Consider the following 18,235-nt stretch of genomic DNA (forward strand, 5'->3'; position numbering starts at 1 on the left):
CAAAATAATAAGAAAATAATTATGATAATTATTAATAATTGATTTTATGTATGAAAAAGCTTAACCACTGAATTAAATTAATTCTTAAAAAAATCTAGAGAGTGAGTATGAGGTGAAACAAATGGTGTGGGGGCACGTGGTGGTATATGGACCATCAGGCTAGGCAGAGGCATATCCCGTCAAATCCATCAAACAAAGGGGCGATGGGGGTTGAAGGCGACTGGGCGTGCAACGTGGCGGGGAGTGTACGGTGATTAGGAAGAGCAGGAGCGGGGCCCGTGGCCCAGCTCAGGAAAGTCGCTTTCCTAATTCTGATACAGATAAGAATGTAAATAGGACTCGAAAAGCAGCAATGACCAATGGGGGCCCGACGCTTTTGGACTCAATTCAATTGGGCCTTTTTTCACTCTCACCCTTTTGCTTACATTGTGGTCATATGCGCACTTAGTTATATTATTATTTTAAATTATATAATTAATTATAATTTGATTAAGCTTAATTAGAATATTTGATGAGGAGTGTGGGTGTGGGTGTTGGGCATTGAGGAACTTAGAGTGTGGAACTTTTATTTACAATAATTCTTGACTTTTTCTGTATTATTATTATTATTATTATGATACAGTACTCAACAGTCGATGTCGAGAGGACCGGACCCACTGCCCACGTGCGGACCATGCCATCATGTCTCAAACTTTAGGATTTAGGCGTTACAGTTTCATGCATGAACAAGGTTATCATGCATCCCCCCCCTCTTCTGGTTATAAGATTTAATAAATATTTGATGTTTACAATTTATGTATATATATCGCCTGCTTATAATTAAATTTTGTTATGATTTTATTCTATTAAGCTATTCTATTTCTATGACAGTTAAATTCTTCACAGTTATGACTTTTGTTTTGTTGTTCATGTGTTTGAGAGTTTTGATAATGTGATTGTTGATTAATTCCTAGTTTTATCATGATCGTGCACATGAATGAAACATTGTTATGAGCTAAGAGAATTTTCTTTTATAGTCACAACCAGTGATTAATACCTACATGTAAGAAAGTAATTAGGATTTTAATTTAACAACGAGTGTCGTGACTCTTCATCATATAGTATCTCTTTTTTAAAATTTTATTTAATTTATTTTATGAATATTCATTTTATGACAAACTATTATATTAATATTTCATATATTAAATTATTTTAAAATACATTGAGAAATACAAAAGTGAGATAGATGGATGAGATTGTAATTATATCAGGGTCTTAGGTAATTGAATAGAGTTTTTTTGTGCCACTATAGCCTAAATCCACCCACCTCTTCTTTTTGCTGGAAAATGAAGACGGGAAACATGAGTTTGGACTTTGGATGGAACAGATTTTGATAGGGTCTAACAAGGACTTTAAAAGTACAAAACTACCCCTACCAGATTTCAAACAAAATTGAGATTCAGGCATTTTTTTCGGGGTAAATTGCAATCTACCTGCCTATGTTATGGAAAATATGCAAACAATCCCCTTATAAAAAATAAAATAGTAATTTATCGTCCTATATTTTTTAAATTATAGTAATTTACCTTCCTTTATTTTTATAAGGGGGTAAATTACTATTTATTTTTCATAAAAGGGTAATTTAATTATTTTCATGAAGATAGAATACATTAAACTCCTTTTTGGGTCCATCCTCACCTTTATTCAGCCTGATCGATGATTTGGAATCACCATTCCAACACCAAGAAAATTAAAATCATGATTAGTAGATCAATATTAGTACATACATTTTGCCCTATAAATTATGGGGTGTATAGCTATTTGAGGCCAACGGATGCCATTGTTATGTTAGAGAAGACTCTTTATGTTTCCCCTTTGATCTCATACCCAATTAATTTAAGGATAAATTATATCCTCTCGTAAGAATTGATATATTTACGAATACTTTCTCATTGATTGAAAAATTAAAATAACTTCCTTCCTAATATTCGATAAATTTACGTATTCATTTTATAGAAGTATAAAATTATCAACTTTGCCATTTATGTATTTCTTTTTTCTTTTTTTTTTTTTAAAAATAAAAATTTGTAAAAAGATCGGACAAAATGGATGGAAAAATTAAAAAAAATATCCACTTAGTCCATCAAAAAAAATAAACAAAATTAGTAGTTCTTAGTCTACAAGGATATTTTAATTAATTCATCAGAAAAAATGAAGGAAAACCTAAGGAAAACTAACAAATCGGCTAATTATTAGACTGCCGTTAAATATTAGGAAAGTATTGGTAATTTTCCAAACAAGATGGAGTATTCGTAATTATGCCAAATATATATAAAAAAAAAAAAAGTTATTGTAATTTACCCTTACCTTAAATATTGGAGAGTATTAGTTGGATATCTTCCAGCAAGTATAGGTTTTGTTAATTTTCTCAAGTCCCACAACAGTATACCTATTGGGATTGGGGTACCCTGGAGCTATCATGATCTAAAATCCGGATGAGTTTTAGATTCAGAGGTTAAGGGTCCAATAAATTGAGCTTAAGGCTGAAAATTGTGTCCAATAATATTTCTGGAAGAACTTCAATAGAACTCTTTTTGCTCAATTTCATATGGACCGGAAGCCGGGTGTGGATGAACACCATCCATGTCATGGGCCTGAAGCCGACTGAGGCCCATCCATGATCCTTCCTGAGATTTACCAGTTCTCTTGCACCATAAACTCATGCATAAGACAGCAACAACTCCAAAGAGAAGCATTTTTCCTGTTTGATTCTTTCTCCAATTCATCTAAAGGAGGCAACAGGAAAATGGTAACGCTAAAACGAGCTATGTCTTGGCGAAGACAACCCTCGTTTTTCAGCTCCGTTGTGACAATACAGTTCCTATGAATGTGGGGGAAAGAAACTTCAAAGGATACTGGACTATCAAATTCAATGTAACCTAATAAGTCTGTTAACATAAAAATTTCTATTTTTGTTTCCTAAACTCACATCAAGTTGACGTGGTCAATGAATTTTTCAGACAACGGAGAATACTCCACATGAATGTGGAGATAATAAATAGAACTACACCAGTTAGAACAGCATATTTGAGTCCAAGGTTTACCAGCAAGTTTACCAGAAGTCCAGCTAATACGACACCAACAAAATTTGCGGAGACAGCAGGCCAGAACGGCATGTCCAATATAGATGCAATGATGGCCCCTGTCCAAGCTCCAGTTCCAGGGAACGGAACTGCCACGAATAGCATCAGGCCAAGCCACTGAAATTCTTCTACAGGTCCAGCCTTCTCTTTGGCCCTCTTGAATACCATGTCCAGGAATCGAGAAGCAGTTTCATTCTTTCCAGTAAGAAAAGTTGCAAATCGTTTCAGGTATAATATGATAAAGGGTACTGGAACCATGTTCCTGCAATTGCGGTGCAATGTTTTAGGAGGCACAGATATATTATAAGGTAATTTCTCAGCTGCCACAATGATATCTTTGCATTCAGAGAACATCAAGTAGAGTTTAAAGCTGCAGATATTTGTCTTCCAAATCCAATAAGTTAGCTATGCTGATGTAATTCGTAAAATATCTCGGGGATCCCAGATTAATCTTTAGCCATCATATAAAATAACATTTGTTACTGCTAGCAGAAAGCAAAATCCCAGGAGACAGATTCACAATGATCACTGCTGTGGTTCTTCCAAATTGTGCACAAAAACTTCAAGTGTCCGCTAAATACAGATCTCATATCAAGTTTATACATGAAACTAGTGCATGAGATGCATTTTTAACTAAAAAGCAAAATAGAATGTGAATTCAAAAATGCCACATTTTGATATACAGCAGAAAATGTGATGAGAAGAGGCAAAATCATACAAAAATGAGTTTTCCTTACATTTTCCTTCTGACCAAAATACTTGTCCATCTTAACCTTACTTAATGCGGTTAAGACTTTGAAAATTGAAATGAATTAGATTCGTGAATTAACGAAAGTCTCGCTGTCTCATATCGCATTTGCACAAGCATTCTCCTTATATTCTACTATATAATCAAACAACTGAAAATGCTTTCCACATTATAATCGAAGATCCCAACACAGTCTGAACCACCAGGTTAGCTCATTGTTTTTTCGTACAACATCAGATATGGTGGCCTAATGTAACTACAATTGAAAAATGCCCAGTATGCAAAATGTGGTGATCTACGAAAACAAATCTAGTTCCCCCCTAGGAGTGACAAAAGTACAACTAACACTAGGCCAACATTTGAACAAGAAGCATAATTTTTAAGTGTTAAAAACTTCAGAAGTATATGCAGAATAGAAAAGTGAGACTAACCCAAGAACAGATAACACAGTTAAAGTTACAGGCTTCAGCTGCAACCAATAACCAACGGGAATTGCCCCACGCAGCTCAATCACTGGAAGTGTAGCCAATGCAAAGACGACAGCCTCATCAGGCCAGCCCGACGCCCGCAAAGCATTAGCAACCTTAACGCCAGAGCCCGAAGCCCTAATAGAATCAGCAGCAGCAATTGCTGCAGCTTTTGCATCCCCAGAAAATGCGTACAAGCCAATAGACACAGATGCCCACAACAACACCCAAAAGAGGAATTTCACTGGTTTTCCATCAGATCCCAATAAAGATTCATCCTTTCCAATTTCTTCAAGAAAATCATTTGACGAGGCCTTTGCTGCAGAGATCTGCGGATGGCCCAAATGAGATAAATTTCGAAATGAGGGCAAAGATTTCGACTTTGAGAGAATTGGTCTGTTTTGAAGTGAAGAAAAATGGGTTCTTGGACATGGGGGTTTGAAGTGGGACTTCTCATGAGAGAACGTTAGAAGGGTAGGTGGGTGTGATAGAAGGAACGCCATTGATGGAGTGACCTCTTAAACTTGAGGAATACAGTACACTTGAGCTACCCTTCCATCTTCTTGGGAACAAGGAGTATTCTTAATATTGGAAGATATTTCATTGAAGGCCTGAAACTTTTCTTGTTCGTTCGTTCGCTACAATTTGGGTTTTGGACTTTTGGATAGGGAAAGAAATTGCTCGAAGAAATGGGTTTAAGAACTTGATTTATGCGACCGGTTCACCGTTATATGTACGCATTAAAATATATATATATATTTTATACACTTATATATACATGAAATATTTTATGATGTCTTAAATCGACATGCGTAATATCATCAGCAATGAGACTCTTGGAGAACTCGAGTACTAATGAGTTCAAGACTCGCTAACTACAGCGTTGTGGTACTTAGCAGCAGAAGTAACTCCGTCAAAGATATTTCCTTAAAAGCCCAAAAACCAGATTATAGCGCGTACTCCCAGTAGAGTCATGAACAGCAGGAAGAGAGAGAAGCCCTACTCCCGCCACGCCCCTTACTCTCTGCCTAAACGCCGCCGTCCTCTTCCCCTTGACGCCGAGGATGCGGTCGACGACTCTTCTGCCTCATCCGCTGCCGCTAAGGCGCCGACGTCGGTTGTGGTGATCGGCGTCCCGGCAGAGTGCTCGGTGCTCGACCTTAAATCCAGGTTTGAGATGTATGGACCCATATCTCGGACCCGAATGGAACCCAATGGGGTTGCTTATATCAATTTCAGATCCAATGACGCAGCCCAATCTGCCATCGATGCCGCTAGAGATTCAAGTTTTCCCGTCACCCTGCACTCAATTCCAGTATGCTCTCTTTCTCTTTCACGCTTATATGCTCCCTCCGTCCCTCCGTCTCTCTGGGTCTGTTGGTGAGATTTCAGTTCGGGCCGGTTTAGCTCTCCGGGTTTTGGCCCGATCTATTTGGAAGGGCCAAAATTATTGCTTTATCCCTGTGAAAGAAACATCTTAACCCTGGTCGATATACTATCCTCAATCATTACAGCCGAAATCTCTTACAAATTTCTTAAGACAGGCTTCTAAACAAAAACATTGTTTTGTATGCTGCAAATTAATGGTGACGAGGAAAATTAATGCCCAAGAAAGTTCTCTTTTAACTTCTTTTGTGTAGGTGTGGATGAGTATTTGGGGTTTGAGGAATGTGATGGGTTTCTGGAGTATAATTGGGTCAATTGGCACCAATGGAGTAGGGATTGTGTTCGTAGTTTTCATGGTGTATGAAAACTATAGATTAGTATGGTGACGCATTGTTCTTGTTTCTACTTGTATATGAAGGTACAGGTGATGTGGGCGAGTGATCCAGTTCCACAATGGAAGGCAGGACTCGGCCGGAAGGAAGGATTATCATCGAAGCTAGTGAGAGCGGAAGTGCCACTAAGCAGGCATGGGCGAGGTAATAAGCTGGGGTCAGCTATTGTGAATCCTAAAGATGAAAATAAAAGCAGTAAGAACACAAATGGTGATGCCAACAACGACGATAAGGTTAACAGGGCTGATGCCGATGGCAATTCAGGTTTGGATGGGTCTTTCAAGGGTAGGGAAATTGTTGCTTATGATGATATTTTGTAATTGTGGAGGGCTTTCTTGGGGTTTCCCTGACTGTAACATTAATTAAGGATTTCGAAGCATAGTTATGGAGGATATATTAAGACTTCGACAAAGATCAATGAATGTAAGGTGTATGTAGCTTTAATGTTATATCATCTTTTTCTTTTCTCAAGATAGTTTAGAGTTAAGATTTTCATTTCTGAGTAACTTGAGGGTTCAGATTTGATTGCTCTTTTTGAGATAAGAGAATGTGTTTTTCTATTGAGAGTGGGGGAAGTTTAATTCGGGATCTAGTTTGCTTGAGTTTGTGAACTGAGATTAATACAGTTTCTGTTTTCACTTTGCAATGTGATATATAAGGTATTATTTTTCTATGTAGCTCTATGTCTGTGTCCGTCGTAAACAGAGATTTGTTGGGTAACAGGCTGAAGAGCAAAAGAGAAGTTAATCTGCTGTTTTGTTTGAGCAATAATGTGCTTTTTTTTCGTGAGGTGGGACTATTGAATGTCTTATGTTGATTGAACGTTTTTCTTGAGAACTGAAGACAATGGTGTGACCAGTTAATCTGCTATTTTAGCTTACAGAAGGAAAGCAAGGCAATCTGCAATTAAAAAGTAGAGATGCATATGAAAGAATAAATCAAATTTCGCAAGATACAAGAAGTTACGATGTTTACATGACCAAGATACAGATTAAGGCAGATAGAAATAGTAGCAGAACGTTTTGACTTAAATTAGTAAAAGAATGACAATTTGTTACCTATAGCTCTCTCTATTCTACTTGCATGAAATAGTATAACAAGCTGTACACCAGTTTCTTCAGTTCTTCGGTGAAGGACTGTAAGAAATATTTCCCATTCCTGATGTAGCAGGGTTGCGCAACTCATGCAACAATAAGAAGGTTATTTTCATATCCGTTATAATTGATGATGGGGTGCAGAGGATCAACCTTCCATATGCCATCAACAATGAACTTGATCTACAGGTTATAATAAAGTCACTGGTAATGATGTTAATCAAAGGTGAACACGAAGAAATTGTCAAAGGCACACCCGTCAACCTACCTCGTATTTACCTGGATAGAGCTTTAAGCTTACAGAAAAGATGCCTGTCCTTGATCTCTCCATCTTTCTCTGCAAATGCGTGTCATGCAATCCCTCTACCGATCAAGATTCCATAATTCTAAAGCATTGCTGACAAGAGTAATATTTTGCTACTAAAATTATGTGAAGACACTTAATTTAGTCCGAAGATCAAATTATAAAATGACAGGAACAGTCCTAGATACTGAAGAATGAAATAGAGGACGTCTATGTTATTAAAGCTATACTCTTTAAATGTAAACAAGAAATAATAACGAAAAATTACACTAGAATTATTCTGGAGAGAAAGCACAGGGTAGTATAAAGAGCCTGGACTATTTACAACAACAGCAAATAAGCATCATCCCTGAATATGAAGGTGTGGCTAAGATGGAGAAGTGGTGGTGACGGGAAAAGGTGGCAGTGGTGGGCAGACACAGAAGGTGCTAAGTCTATTCCAGTTTCCCTTATTTCTGTTGTCCTGGAACGTCCTTTACAACCCTGATTTGTTGCACTCTAGTACTTAGTATGAATGCCCATCCTAAAGTCAAGTGGGGAAATGAAGGAAATGATTCTAATAGCAATGAGCCAATATGTATGTATATCAGACATACGACTTCTCCCAAGTGAGAGCATTTTCCATTGAAGTTCAGTGTAGCATTTCCTTTTCATCTCTTTTATGATTTCGAGTATAGCTTGAACAACCAAAATGTTGGAATTAGCCAACACTATGATGATCTAACAGACTATACACACCTAATTCAATCAATGTGATGCTTGAAAGTTAATGTGCATACAAGAATATAACATGAGTGGTGCTTCTTGGATATACTAAAAGGAAACATGAGTCCCAGTGAACTACCACCATCTTATGAAATGTCAGACCTGAGTTGTCCATCCATCGAAAGATCCTGCTAAGAGAACCTCTGATGCTGAACTAGGCCACATTATGGAGGTAGTGCGAAGAAGTTGCAAGGCTTTGTGGGCAGTATCTATCCTCTTTTGCTTCTCTTTCACTAACTTTTGTGCATCACTTCAAGAGTAAAGTAGGGATACACAAGTGTTATTAATAGGAAGCTCATCAAAAGCTAGATATAATCAGATAAATTCTTTGCTTACATTATTGCTAATGCCATTTTCCCCTCTAATACAGCAAGCTTGGATCTTATTGATCTAAGTGCATCCTGGGCACTCATGAACTCATTCTCTTGGAACTCCCATGCATCAGAAAGCTTCTGTGAAGCACTAGAGCTTCCAGTTACCTGGTGCAGGAAGGACACAGTGATTAACAAGAGGGACAAAAACATTTTATATAAATATTCAAAGAAGTGGTGTTCTCTCCTTTCTGTGACACGCAGATTTGAGAGAAGCCTTAATCTTTATGAAATGCACCACTGCAGAGTAAATTAATTAGATGAAAATTATAGAAACCAATCTGCCAACCTCCTCCGGAAACGACTGTTCCCTTTTGGACCTCAGGAAACAAAGAGCTGTGGTAAGCTCAAGTTCTAGATGCTGAAGGCGAGTTCGTATTTGATTGTGATTGGTACCTTCATGTCTGCTACAAGCTTCTGCATATTCTTCAGTGGTTACAGTTATTCCATCATGATAAGTTTCTTGATTATTTTCGACTTGATTTTTGCTGAAAGAAATTTCAGCAGCTGCATATTTCTGAGAGTTTAAAACACTAAACAAGAAGTGGTGAGACCACAAAAAGCGCTAAAGATTAGTATGTTTATAAAATACCTTCAATCAGAGCATGTTGGAACCCAACTTGATAACCGGGGCTAATCTTGCGACTGAAGGTGTTGAATATGCCCTTGTGCTGGAAAGCGAGCCTCCATACGTTGCTCCCTCCAAGGGCAGTCCTAGCTTTTACAATTTAAGAAGAGCACCACATCTCATATTTTAGAATGACGAATATAAGACTCACAGACCAAAAAGAAAAACAAAAAGTTGTTAACCTCCTAATGGACATTCATATTTAATCATATAGCTCACAGTTCACCATTTTCTCTGTGTTTGGTATACCAAAGACATGGGATCAATCATATCTTCATGGAGAATCAACTGGTCATCTGAATTATTATAGTAATGATTCAGCAAACAACTTACCCCCATCTATAGCTGCACTGAAATCCCTGTCATCCCCCTCATCTTTACTTTTAGCATGAGTGTCATGGTCATACTTCAAATTGATTCCAAAATCAGTATTTCTCTGCTTCTCCAGTCCAATCAATATACTCTCAATCCCCGTAGCTACACCAAGATCAACTTCTCTGAGACAGGAAAAAGATCAGAATAAATTATATTCTTGATGGAATTCGCTTCCACTGAGTCACAGTTACCATGGGCAGAAATCAAGCTGAAAATTATTCAAGCGAACTTCACTCTCTCTCTCTCTCTCTCTTTTTTTTCCACTTATGGTGTGCTAACCCCTAGCGTATGTGAGTTCTATCTTAACATCGTGACGTTCAGAAATGAGGGGAAAAAAAAACCCAGAAAGTCCAGATCCTGGCACGGAGGCAGACAATCTTCAGGAAACGGTATCTTACTAACACAAAGAAATTCAAAATGACATTCACCAAAAAGTTTAAAAAGCAACAAAGCAATCATAAACGGAGCACGCATCAAGAGACTCGAAGAATGAAACCTCACAGTGATCTATCCAGCGATGCTGAAGAAGGCAGCTGCAAAGAATTCAACGTCCCAGGACTAGAATCCACTGCAGAAGAAAAACCATAGTCTTCCCCAAGACCAGGAAAAGAATTATAATATTCTTCTCTCAAAGCAGCAATCTCTATATGATTCTCAATCTCAACTCTCCTCCGAAACTCCCCAATATCATCTTCCTTTGCTTCTTCAACATTAAACCCCACATTTTCTTCATCCCAACCGAGAGAATACCACCCGCCCATCTTCTTTATAGCCTCCACCAAATCCATTCTTCCCGCTCTTAACAACTCTTCCTCGGTAGGAAACATCTTCGGCTTCTCAGATTTCTCCATAAACTTAATAATCTCCCCATCCAACTCTCTGTCCCCTTCAAACCGTTTACACCAGAAACACCAAGAATCATCGAAAACCCCCTCCACTTTCCCCCAATTTTTCACTTCTATAAACCCAGTAAAATGTCTATACCTTTTCACCCCATTTCTGGAATTATGCATGAAAACCGGAGAAGAAATGAGAGGATAATTCAAACGCGAGAAACCGTGGTCCGACTTTGGAATGTGGGCATGCGTAGCAGTGAGCGAGAGCATCGCTCAGGCATTTCGTCGAACACACTGAGTTTCTGCAAGAAATTGGTGTTAAAGAAAGAGGAAAAGAGCAAGAAGAAGCAAAGGAAGGAAGAGGAGTGAGAGGAGCAGGGAAGCAACGAACAATGTGTAGTGAAAAGCGAGGGATAAATTTCATTTTTGGACCCACAAAAAAGGGCTGTCCTTTCTGGTGTCATGATTTACGCAATTTACTTTTTTATCACAAAATATTTAAAATTATTGTATGGTTAGTCCCAATTGTATTTTTCTACGGAAAGAGGCAAACTCCTTTTAGTTGACTCACTTTCCTCAGTTTTTGTTGTTGCTGCATGCGAGGGAGTTTAGAAGAGAATTTTGCTGCCAAATTGAGTGATCTCTCTCTATAAAGGTGGTTTGCTATTTGATCATGGACGCATACTTACTTCTTCCAAAATTTGTTTATCTACAACTTCTTCCAAAATTTAATTCTTCTTCCATATTGCTATTAAGACGGTGAAAATGTCCGAAGGTACTCGTATTAATTGCTTCTGTGCACAAGCTGCAAGGATGCGTACTTGTTGGACGAACAAAAATTTGGGTAGGTGATTCCATGCATTGCAAGAAGAAATGGTTGTGGGTTCTTTACTTGGGAGGATAATCCACTTTATGTAAGGGCACTCTGTACTAACACAACTTGACAACGCATGACTGTTGGAAGTGGGGATGGTGCCATTGAATATCCTGTGTAATTCTCCACTCACAACCTTTCTCTACACATCTTGCATACACTCTTCTGTGGTCATTTTCGGTAATTTTCAAATTTCTTTTTGTTTTTATAGCATGTGAGTGTATAGCCTTTCTAATTTTTATCTTGTTACTCAATAACATCCCTGCTTCAAAGAAAGGATCCATTATATTAGCAACATTGAAAATGAGAGGTTTGTTCTTCCCTTCCCCATCAAACTCCAAATTAGAATCAAGTTAATCCTTACTATTAATTACATCAATATTATATTCAGATTCTGTATCATACATATCCCTTGTTTCAGTCCTGCATCATCCCTATCCCATGTTTCACTCCCCTCCTCATTTTTTCAAATTCTCGGGCCCACCTTTTTCAAAGTAAACAGCCCAATCTTGCATAGTAAATATGATGGACATTAGCAATATGGATTCTTATCACTAGATTTAGACCATAAAATTTGATGGTCTAAAATAAAGGGATAAATACACTATTCTTTTATGAAATACTGATGTAATAATACGTAAATTTTATGTGGCTTGAAAAATGACATCTATTACCTCTTGTATTTGTTTATACCTAACAAATAGATTTTTCAATTTATAAAATTCAACGAATCTGTTGATATTAGCAAAAGTATTGAATGAAAATTCATTTTAATTTTGATTCACTTACTACTCACTTGTTGCAAGTCAAACAAATCTTTTCTGGCTAAAATATTCGTTAAGTGTGAAAATTTACCCCATCACATCGTGTGAAAATGTATAAATACAGTTTGATTTGAAAAAAATTATTTGACTTGCAATATGTCATAATAGGTCGATTGAGAGTAAATATATATTCCATATAATTTATTGCTAATATCAGTAAATTCGATAAATTTTGGCTAATAGAGTGATTTATTTGTTAAATACAAACAAATTTAGGGGATACTAGATTAATTTTTCAAACCATATAAAATTTATATATAAGTATAGCAAACCTAATTGCCAATGCAGCTTCCAATTTTTGTTGAAGTTAATTTAGTGTGGTTGAATTTTTCCTAGTTGTGAGGGGGTGGCCTAGAATGTAATAGTAGTGAGTTTGAATGAAGTCTAACCCAAACTGCACCAACCATATACCCCTGTAAATAATGAGCATATACGCTTTTGTTTGTGCACATATGAATTGGGTTCTTGTTTCAGTGATGGCCCTATTGAAGAGCTTCATCCGGTAGCGTGCTTGTTTTGTTAATAGAAGATTGCTGTTAAGTTATGATTTTTGGTCAAGAAATGTATTTGTTCATTTTGGTCTTAGGGAGGAGATGCATCAGAAGTTGAAGCTCAAACATGCCTGATGCGTTGAAGCTGATCAATTAAAAGTCAAGGGATGTGGAGGAGGAGGAGCAGAGAAATTTCAGCACAGGATCATGACAACATAAAGTCTGCTTCAAAGGGCTATTAAATGAATCAGAAATATAGAAATGTTGCTACAAGTGTGTATGTATGTAGAGGCGGCTGTGGGCTGAATCTTGCCTTTGCATCATTGCAGAAAACATTCTACATTGGTTCTGAAAAGGCATTTTACTTCTTCCACCTACTGCTCACTTCCAGATAATATTCCTTGTAGAAAGTAGTAGCAATGCCTAGTTCTTGCTTGATATGTGCAGACCAGTATATACATTCATTCTCTCTACTCCAATACAAAAATTCGGGTGTCTTTTACTTTTGCAGCCCATGTGAAAAATAAGAGAAACAGTAGCAGAATCTATTTTGAAGCAAATTCACTTGTTTGTTGGAGTGACATTCCCATCTTTCACAACTTTAAACTTGTAGTTTGCAGTGGAACTTGTTGGAAAAATTATGACCCAGGACCAATTGGTAGGCCCAAGCCCACACCTTAGATGGCTGCCCAATTGTCATGCCTTGGCCCATTCACTAAAGGCTCAGTCCGCTCAGTGATCCAACTCATTACCCGATCTGGTTTTCTCTTAATATCCGTAACAAAAGAATTCTAACTCATCTCCTCGCCTCCCTCACCCTTCTCTCTTGAGCAAACCAGCACCACCCTCCTCTCTCATCCCAAAATGTCGCTTCTCCTCCGCCGATTGTTCCTCTCTCTCTCTCTTAGAAATATATGGTTTCCCTTTATAAATACTCTGGTTATTTTTCTGATAACAATAACTAAGAACTGAAAAGTTTATTCTTCCCTCTTCTTCTACTTCAATTAAAAGAAGTTCTTCGTGAACTTTTTCCTAAGTGGAAAATCGGGACATTTTTTTAGCGATTTTTGTAAGTAGTCCTTTGTGGATGGTTTAAGGTGGTTTCGATTTTGGGTCTATGTGACCTACCTTGGTGGCTGTTTGAGTAGTTGAAGCCTTGGTGGTTGTTTTGGATTTAGCAACCGATGTGTGGTTGCGAACCTTGGTGGTTGTGGTTTCCCTTCTCCGGATCTAGCTCCTTGAGCCATTAATCTCTCTTTTTTGTTTTATTCTTCATTTACTGATTTAGTTGTGTAATTTTGTGTAAATTATTCTGCAATTTGATTTGTATTATATCGGGGTTTTCAGAACCCATCGTTCTATGTAATAGTTGAGTTAGAGCTTTAATTATTTGGGCTCATCCCAACAGAAATATTAAAGATTAACTGTATTAAGAATGTCATCATTTACTCGACAAAACAAGAATATTTGAAGTTGTACTTCTTCCCTGTCAAGTGCTCTGTAATGCTCAAGAATTTAGAATAAAGTTGCTAGTCAATGAATATAGGCTTTCTTTATCTTATGAATGGGAGTTAATCAGAACAAATCTTTCCGTATTTTGGTACCAGTGGTCGACACAACAAAGGGTCCCAGCAAGAACATATTCTCCATGGAAGTATCTAAGAAAAAGGGAAAATGAAAGGAAAAGAGCTGCACCACAACCAGTATAAAAAGAATTGCTACGAAGCCTTAGCTCAAGCCAAGAGATATATTCAAAAGAGCCTTGTGGGTAAAAAAGACCAAGTTCAGGTTGACACATTTGGGAACAACAGAGATGGGAGCCAATGTTTCTAATGTTTATGGGACCTCACCAACGACGAAGGGTCAGGTTATTACATTTCACTCCTCATCAAAGTGGAAAGTCCATTTTGAGGCCTTGAAGCAGACTTCAAAACTGGTGAGTGTATAATTTGCTAATACTATTCAGTGTGACCGATTACAATCAGAGATCATTCTAACTATTTCTTGTCTGCCGAAGATTGTCATTGACTTCACAGCTTCTTGGTGTGGACCTTGTCAGCATATTCAACCTGCAATTAAAGAATTTGCAGAAATATATACAGATGTCGACTTCATCAAGATTGATGTTGATGAGTTGGATGTAAGCTCTTTCTTTCTTTTCAGATTGAAGTCTGATTACATGCATGCTAATTGATGCTTACTAGTAATAATGAATTACATTAACAGGGCGTGGCACGGGAGTTTGGAGTGCAGACAATGCCAACTTTCATACTGTTCAAAAGAGGGAAAGAAGTTGATAAGGTTGTGGGGGCCAAAAAGGAAGACCTTAAGGAGAAGATTGAGAAACATAGGTCTTGATATAGAACAAAACCTCCTTTTGGGCTTTGGTTTTATGACATGGCAAAACCAAAGAATGCAGCAAGAAATTGACAACATCCCACTGCGACTGATTATTGTCATTTATTTGGTGTGTGTTATTCATATATGAAATAACCTTTGTTTGAGAATCAAAAACTGCACAATGCATTTTTTTCGCAATAGTTACACAGTCAACGGAGATTAGTTCAAAATTTCAAATGCATGCATATTTGGGGTCATGTTTCAGGTAAAAGTTCGCAATTTCACATCCTCAGTTAAAGTTACGGATCATCCAGGGCATCAGAGAAGCCACAAATTCAAGACACTCTGGTAAACATATTTGATGAAGGGAACTTGAGGAAAAGCCTATTGCAGGTCAACATGAAAGTTAACAAACATCTTTACACAAGCAAGTTACAAGATTTTTATCTTCAACTAAACTACAAAAGTATATAGCAGCTAAAAGGTTTTGTATAGTAGCTAAGTTTAACTTACATACTTCCAAATGTTTGAAAAGCCAACTCAACGTATTTCTCCTACTATGCACAAGAACTTTTGTACCCTGAATACATTAAGTATATACACTAAGTTGCACTTGCAATACTGGAGTTTATGGCAAATAATAACCGTTGGGCTGAACCCGCATTAACCAGTTGTCCTGCCCAAGACTCTCCTCAAATCTGATTTTTGTTCTGCCGTAAGCCTTGAAGGAAACTTGACATCAAACTTGATCCTCAAATCTCCATTTTTACCAGGTTGTTTTGATATGGGCATACCTTCATTTTTTATAACTATTTCATGGCCCGGTTTGACAATATCTGATACTGAGACAGCCAGATCTCTTTCATCTAAGGTTGTTATCTTGACAGTCTTGCCTGTCAGAGCATCCAGTAGAGAGATCTTTTGATTGATTACTAGATCATTGTCGTCCCTCTTAAAAGTAGGATGTGGCTTCTCATCTACAACAAAGATTAGGTCTCCAGGAGCAGCACCAGGTTCATGGTTCCCTTTCTCTGGAAATGTAATCTTCGTACCCTTCTTCCAACCGGGTTTAATATGTATAGCCAAGACCTCTTGAACAGTGATAGGCTTGCTGCAATAATCACTTGCACATGAGTACAGACTGGAGAATATAGTGGGGAGTGATGAAAAATGAGAAGACACAGCTCTACTATTGACATGCATCATGAGCAATATACACGCATTTATAATAACATCGTTAAAGATATTCACAGGCAATGCAAGCTTATCATGTTTTGGATGAGCATACGCACTCATTCTACAATAACGGAATAAATCTATACAAATATTGGCTTCTTTTGCACAATAAGGAAACCATATATATTCAACATCACACCTAATCTTTCCGGATCAATATGATGCTAATCCAGAACACGGTGTGATATACCTTTCTCTTATTCCATTCAAATCCCCAACACATTAGGTGCTATCCATTAGCCACACGCAGAAAACTCTTACCCTTGTAGAAGCCACAAGAATCAAGGCATGTTAAGGATGCACATATACGAGGCAAACAAACACAGACATATGCAATCACACCCTCAAGTTCCAATCCCATACAAAAAATTAATCAACTTTCCATTATTCAAATAACCCCATCATCATACCCTGCAAATTTAATAAGAAAAATTGAAAGAGACGATAAAGAAATAAGACTACTCTAATGTACCCACCCTGAGTGATCAAGGACGATTCTTGATATCTTCATCTTCCTCCTCGACCCCTTGTACAGTTCCTCCAAGCTACACGGCAACTTAGCCTCCATCACCGCCGCCTTCTTCAACCTCCCACCACCACCAGTGCGTTTCCCCTGTCCTCCATCCAGTCCACCAAAGAACTCCTCAAACATATCCTCCGCATCCCTCGGACTAAACTTAAAACCCCTTCTTTCTCCGCCGTAACCAGAATCTTTGTCTTTCGAACTGGGCGGCGGATACAGACCAGAACTGAGTCCTTCTTCCCCGTACAAATCATAGATCTGCCTCTTCTGTGGATCACTTAAAACATCATATGCTTCACTTATCTGCTTGAACTTCGCCTCTGCTTCCTTAGTGTCCACTGCATTTTTGTCCGGGTGCCATTTCATTGCCAACTTCTTGTACGACTTCTTTACATCCTCCATAGTTGCATTTCTCGAGACTTTCAATATGTTATAGTAATCAACGCCCATTTTCAAGAAAGTACCTTTATTCTCTGCAAGAAATCGATCAGCGCGAGTACGATATGTAAATGCAAGGAAAGATGATTCTTGAAAGGCTCCTAAGGGTTATATAGGTGTAAAAGGAAACGGGGCAGGCGAGTTTCGACGAGTACGACAGTCGTCAACGTTGGAGGGACCGAATGCCAGTGCAGCTGAAAGGCGGATGTTCCGCTAAGTAGCGATATTTTTAGGAAGTCTGTTAAAATGACGGGCGGTGGGAGAATCTTAGAGGGCGTGTGTGGTTTGGGGAATTCAAAATTCAAACTCTGGTGAAGCAGGAGTGGGACTTGGGGGAGGATAGAATGTGTGTGACAGGCATGTAACGGAGAAGGGAGTATGAATTAAAAGAAAGAGGCGAGTAGGGGAGGGCGAGAACGTGCAGGCGCGTAAGCAGTGCGGCCGACAGAGTATCTCTCGTGTGTGTTGGAAAAAGCGTGTGCTTACGTACAAAAGAATCTCCTTTGGCGTCGCCTGGTGGCAATTTGGCGACTGGACGACGAGCATGCGACGTCGTATTCCACGACGTCTTTTTTTTGGTCGGGTGGGCCGCGGGCAATGAGTGGTGAGGATAAATTGGGCCCAAATTAGATATTAATGGATTAGCGACAACAGCGATTAAACTCTTGTGGCCCAGTACTCGTGCTGCAGATTTCATTCAAGATAAACTGCGGTCCAATTGGGAAGTAATCATGAAATTTCGCTACTATGCGACCAAGATTTATGACTTTCTTGATCCTAAGATATTTCTACATCCTTCTCTTGGATTAGTAATAATGACGTTTACTCATTGGTTCATGATGATTTTCGTTTGGAATCACAAGTCATTGTTAAATATGTTTTCTTGTAGGTACTAGATCACGACTTTGTGGGCGTTTCTTTTCGCATTGCTCTGATTATCACGAAACCACACCATTCCTCCATATGAATCTCATCGAAGAATTTAACCCGATTCAACGATTCGAAAATCTGCTCCTGATTC

The 18,235-nt window shown here is 38.2% G+C and overlaps 5 protein-coding genes across 10 annotated transcripts; 2 read left to right on the forward strand and 3 right to left on the reverse strand.

Annotated features, from left to right (window-relative positions):
* Positions 1-2,883: 2,883 nt before the first annotated feature.
* On the reverse strand, positions 2,884-5,020 carry LOC105156565 (uncharacterized). Its single transcript, XM_011072733.3, has 2 exons — positions 4,302-5,020; positions 2,884-3,384 (listed from the first exon to the last, which is right to left on the reverse strand). The coding sequence occupies exons 1-2, from the start codon at positions 4,838-4,840 to the stop codon at positions 2,970-2,972; spliced, it is 954 nt and encodes a 317-aa protein (XP_011071035.2). The 5' UTR covers positions 4,841-5,020; the 3' UTR covers positions 2,884-2,969.
* A 148-nt stretch (positions 5,021-5,168) lies between these two features.
* Positions 5,169-6,586, forward strand: LOC105156566 (homeobox leucine zipper protein). Its single transcript, XM_011072734.3, has 2 exons — positions 5,169-5,652; positions 6,142-6,586. Exons 1-2 carry the CDS (start codon positions 5,311-5,313, stop codon positions 6,433-6,435), a joined length of 636 nt encoding a protein of 211 aa, XP_011071036.1. The 5' UTR covers positions 5,169-5,310; the 3' UTR covers positions 6,436-6,586.
* A 455-nt stretch (positions 6,587-7,041) lies between these two features.
* Positions 7,042-10,911, reverse strand: LOC105156567 (protein PTST homolog 2, chloroplastic). Of its 6 annotated transcripts, none has more exons than XM_011072736.3 (8): positions 10,154-10,911; positions 9,611-9,774; positions 9,242-9,367; positions 8,939-9,066; positions 8,615-8,757; positions 8,381-8,528; positions 7,478-7,546; positions 7,042-7,392 (listed from the first exon to the last, which is right to left on the reverse strand). In XM_011072736.3, exons 1-8 carry the CDS (start codon positions 10,756-10,758, stop codon positions 7,297-7,299), a joined length of 1,479 nt encoding a protein of 492 aa, XP_011071038.1. In that variant the 5' UTR covers positions 10,759-10,911; the 3' UTR covers positions 7,042-7,296. The 6 variants fall into 6 exon arrangements, 4 of the variants coding, with proteins under 4 accessions (XP_011071038.1, XP_011071039.1, XP_011071037.1 ...); XM_011072737.3 differs by having other exon boundaries at positions 7,489-7,546; positions 8,939-9,156; positions 10,154-10,909; XM_011072735.3 differs by having other exon boundaries at positions 8,939-9,156; positions 10,154-10,909.
* A 2,555-nt stretch (positions 10,912-13,466) lies between these two features.
* On the forward strand, positions 13,467-15,191 carry LOC105156568 (thioredoxin H2). The gene is made up of 3 exons (XM_011072739.3): positions 13,467-14,613; positions 14,695-14,817; positions 14,904-15,191. Exons 1-3 carry the CDS (start codon positions 14,491-14,493, stop codon positions 15,033-15,035), a joined length of 378 nt encoding a protein of 125 aa, XP_011071041.1. The 5' UTR covers positions 13,467-14,490; the 3' UTR covers positions 15,036-15,191.
* Positions 15,192-15,374: 183 nt separating this feature from the next.
* On the reverse strand, positions 15,375-17,642 carry LOC105156570 (uncharacterized). The gene is made up of 2 exons (XM_011072741.3): positions 16,730-17,642; positions 15,375-16,128 (listed from the first exon to the last, which is right to left on the reverse strand). The coding sequence occupies exons 1-2, from the start codon at positions 17,224-17,226 to the stop codon at positions 15,681-15,683; spliced, it is 945 nt and encodes a 314-aa protein (XP_011071043.1). The 5' UTR covers positions 17,227-17,642; the 3' UTR covers positions 15,375-15,680.
* Positions 17,643-18,235: the final 593 nt, after the last annotated feature.

Source organism: Sesamum indicum, linkage group LG2, assembly GCF_026168435.1.
Source record: "Sesamum indicum cultivar Baizhima isolate 11 linkage group LG2, ASM2616843v1, whole genome shotgun sequence".
NCBI classification, from domain to species: Eukaryota; Viridiplantae; Streptophyta; class Magnoliopsida; order Lamiales; family Pedaliaceae; genus Sesamum; species Sesamum indicum.

What these genes read in the sequence shown, in the direction of transcription:
- LOC105156565 (XM_011072733.3), bottom strand. Translation starts at nt 4,840, where the DNA reads ATGGCGTTCCTTCTATCACACCCACCTACCCTTCTAACGTTCTCTCAT. An exon ending in ACTGTGTTATCTGTTCTTGG is followed by an intron (nt 3,385 to 4,301) that starts GTTAGTCTCACT and finishes CCGCAATTGCAG; the next exon opens with GAACATGGTTCCAGTACCCT.
- LOC105156570 (XM_011072741.3), bottom strand. Translation starts at nt 17,226, where the DNA reads ATGGGCGTTGATTACTATAACATATTGAAAGTCTCGAGAAATGCAACT. An exon ending in ATCGTCCTTGATCACTCAGG is followed by an intron (nt 16,129 to 16,729) that starts GTGGGTACATTA and finishes TGATTATTGCAG; the next exon opens with CAAGCCTATCACTGTTCAAG.
- LOC105156567 (XM_011072735.3), bottom strand. Translation starts at nt 10,758, where the DNA reads ATGCTCTCGCTCACTGCTACGCATGCCCACATTCCAAAGTCGGACCAC. An exon ending in GCATCGCTGGATAGATCACT is followed by an intron (nt 9,775 to 10,153) that starts GTGAGGTTTCAT and finishes TTCCTGTCTCAG; the next exon opens with AGAAGTTGATCTTGGTGTAG. An exon ending in AAAATGGCATTAGCAATAAT is followed by an intron (nt 8,529 to 8,614) that starts GTAAGCAAAGAA and finishes TTACTCTTGAAG; the next exon opens with TGATGCACAAAAGTTAGTGA.
- LOC105156566 (XM_011072734.3), top strand. Translation starts at nt 5,311, where the DNA reads ATGAACAGCAGGAAGAGAGAGAAGCCCTACTCCCGCCACGCCCCTTAC. An exon ending in TCACCCTGCACTCAATTCCA is followed by an intron (nt 5,653 to 6,141) that starts GTATGCTCTCTT and finishes TTGTATATGAAG; the next exon opens with GTACAGGTGATGTGGGCGAG.
- LOC105156568 (XM_011072739.3), top strand. Translation starts at nt 14,491, where the DNA reads ATGGGAGCCAATGTTTCTAATGTTTATGGGACCTCACCAACGACGAAG. An exon ending in TGAAGCAGACTTCAAAACTG is followed by an intron (nt 14,614 to 14,694) that starts GTGAGTGTATAA and finishes TGTCTGCCGAAG; the next exon opens with ATTGTCATTGACTTCACAGC. An exon ending in TTGATGTTGATGAGTTGGAT is followed by an intron (nt 14,818 to 14,903) that starts GTAAGCTCTTTC and finishes TTACATTAACAG; the next exon opens with GGCGTGGCACGGGAGTTTGG.